Here is a 2,570-nt window from a genome sequence, read left to right on the forward strand (position 1 = left end):
GCAAACAGGGGAAACAGGTGGGAAAGGGGAATGGTGAAGGTGGAGTGGGTGGCAATGGAGATATGTGCCCAAACAATCCTGGATACCACGGCCCTACATACAAGTAGACTGCAGCCCTGCCAGTCATACCATGAAGAGAGGCACTGTAGGTGGGGAAAATTAAATGGGGAGGATTTCTCACAACCCATAAATTCATTAGGGAAATAAATCATTTTATAACAGTACTGGAGCACTTTTATGAGATTAGAAAGCAGTAAATTGTGTTTTATATTGTTTCAGTGAAGCACCTTGGGACATTTTGACAATATTAACAGGCACTACATAAATGGAAGTTGTCCTAGCAAAGTTGGGTCAATAATCCACACAGCATCATGTTTTAAATACTTTTTATCCAAAACCATTCAAACACATTTGTACAACTTCAAAAGCTTTGCCCAGATCTCGTTACAAATTTCAATACAGCACGTTTTTTTTTTGATGGGATCCAAAGGGCAACTATTAACAAGCCCAGAACGTTCCTCCATCTATTCCAATTGGGTGAGAAGAAACGGGTACATGTACAATTAACAGTAAACACAAATTAACCGATATATGGCGGGAAATTCATCTTGGAAACTCCTAACACCAGGCCCTTCTGGTAATTACGCGACATTGAGTCTGTTGCTTGTAACCAGGCAGTTTTAGGGGATTACCTTGGGATGGCATTGTTTGATTAGAAAACAAAAGAGTGCGCAAAAAAAAAGGCAAATTCACTGACGAGCAGTGTTTGGAGACTAAGAAATCTACAAATGAAAGACACCATGCTGTTACCCAAATCTCGGGAAGACGAGATGGAGCAAATCAATCATATGCCACGACTCAAAGTTTACACTTATTACCTGTATCTCCAGAAAATAAACGTGTAAATATGTACTCTTGATGGTTTAAATGCTAGAAAGGCTGGTCCGTCGCTATAAGTTAACTTGCGGATCTAAATACCAGTCCGAAAGAAAGATAATTGCGCTACAGGTTGCAGGACCAAAGGGCTCAGCAGACACCTTCTCATCCGCCGCTGCCCAATTCTTTCCGTCTCCTCTCAGCGAGACTGTATCACCAAGATGTGTGCGAATGCCTCAGAGGTGTGGTTACAGGCAAAGGTGACCGCCTGTAGCTCTGTTCCCCCGGCGTGGGACGGTGGATGGAGAACTGGATAAATTTCAGGTCGCCCGCCCGGGTACAGTCCAAGGCTGCAAGCTCAGCCCCTCCGCTGCTCCATGCCGTTGGGTAGGAAGCCTGCGATGATGGGCACCGGCCAGATTAGAGCAGCCACGCTCCAAATGATGATCACCATGGTCATGAAACAAGCCACCAGGGTGGATTCGATGGGCTTACGGTTGAGTCTCCAGCCTTTGTCCCAGCTCAGCTCCTCAAGGCTGAAGTCCAGGCAGCAAAAATTAACCTGCTGTCCCTGGAGTGGTGTCCTCCTCTTGCGCTGGCTTCCCCCGCATCCTACGCAGAGCTTGAATTCTTGCTGCCCCCCGCCCCCGACTCCCACATGGTCGATGATGAGCGGGGGGAAGACCCTGTTGAAAGCCGCCGAGAAGAACGACCTGGCGTTGGTGTTGGTAGTGAAGAGCAGCACGTCGCAGTGGAAACCCAGCGATCTCTCCCAACGGGCGAGCAGCGAGGTGGACACCAGCCTCACGACGGTGAGGTTGCACCGGTTGCCCTGGGCGACGGGACCATCCGCCTTGACAGCCCCCGGAGCAGAATCCAACTCCAAGGCAGCCAAGGAGAAGTTGAGAGAAGTGCCGTTGGGTTGCAGGAAGAAGTCCTCTCCACTCCAGCTCCTGCAAGGCGGGAGGCTGGTGGTGGCGATCAGAGCCACGACCAGGAGTTGGGCGGTCAACATTACCCTCTCCCGGTACGCTGCATGGTATCAGGGAGGTGCAGAGAACGAGCTGTGAGTCCGCCGGTTTCCTCTGTGCAATGCATGAGATCCGGCGCCTGCAATCACTACACCACCCTCCCTCCTGTTTTTATACAATCCTGCAACACAGCCATGTAACGTGAGCTTCGCTTAAAGCCGCCGCACCGTGGGAACATAATTTTTCAAATCAAACATTTTTTTAAAAAAATGCCTTCAAATTGCCACGCAGCTGAAGACAAAGCAGTTTCCATGCCCAACATCCGTTCCCGGACAATGAATTTATTTTTGCGTTTACCTCTCCATTGTAAACATAGCTAGTACTGTACTGGAGTGATCTGACCACACGGGACCGATAGAAACCCCAAGCTGCCAAATGCGTCAATAGTACTGTATATCATTTTCGGTTCTGCAAATTAACTCAAAAGAGTTCTCCTCCACCCCCACACACATAAATCTACAGTTCCTTTCTGTCGCCCGACTTTAATCGCTTTAATTGTCTCGTTCCCAGTGTCCCTGTATTCCCAGGTTTGCACTGTGTTCCAACATACAATGGGCACCTGACGCTGGAGCTTGGCGGGGGATGGCATGTATTTTGTTCGTGCTGATGTCTCATCTGTCAGAGACTTCACATATCACGCCCAGAGAATGTCACCATTATTTC

General features: G+C 48.6%; 1 protein-coding gene across 1 annotated transcript; it reads right to left on the reverse strand.

The window, feature by feature from the left end:
* Positions 1 to 369: 369 nt before the first annotated feature.
* Positions 370 to 2,232, reverse strand: LOC140713795 (transmembrane protein 158). The gene has a single exon (XM_073024328.1). It carries the CDS (start codon positions 1,889 to 1,891, stop codon positions 1,235 to 1,237), a length of 657 nt encoding a protein of 218 aa, XP_072880429.1. The 5' UTR covers positions 1,892 to 2,232; the 3' UTR covers positions 370 to 1,234.
* Between the last annotated feature and the right edge of the window lie 338 nt (positions 2,233 to 2,570).

This window comes from Hemitrygon akajei, chromosome 20 (assembly GCF_048418815.1).
Source record: "Hemitrygon akajei chromosome 20, sHemAka1.3, whole genome shotgun sequence".
In the NCBI taxonomy this organism is placed as follows: Eukaryota; Metazoa; Chordata; class Chondrichthyes; order Myliobatiformes; family Dasyatidae; genus Hemitrygon; species Hemitrygon akajei.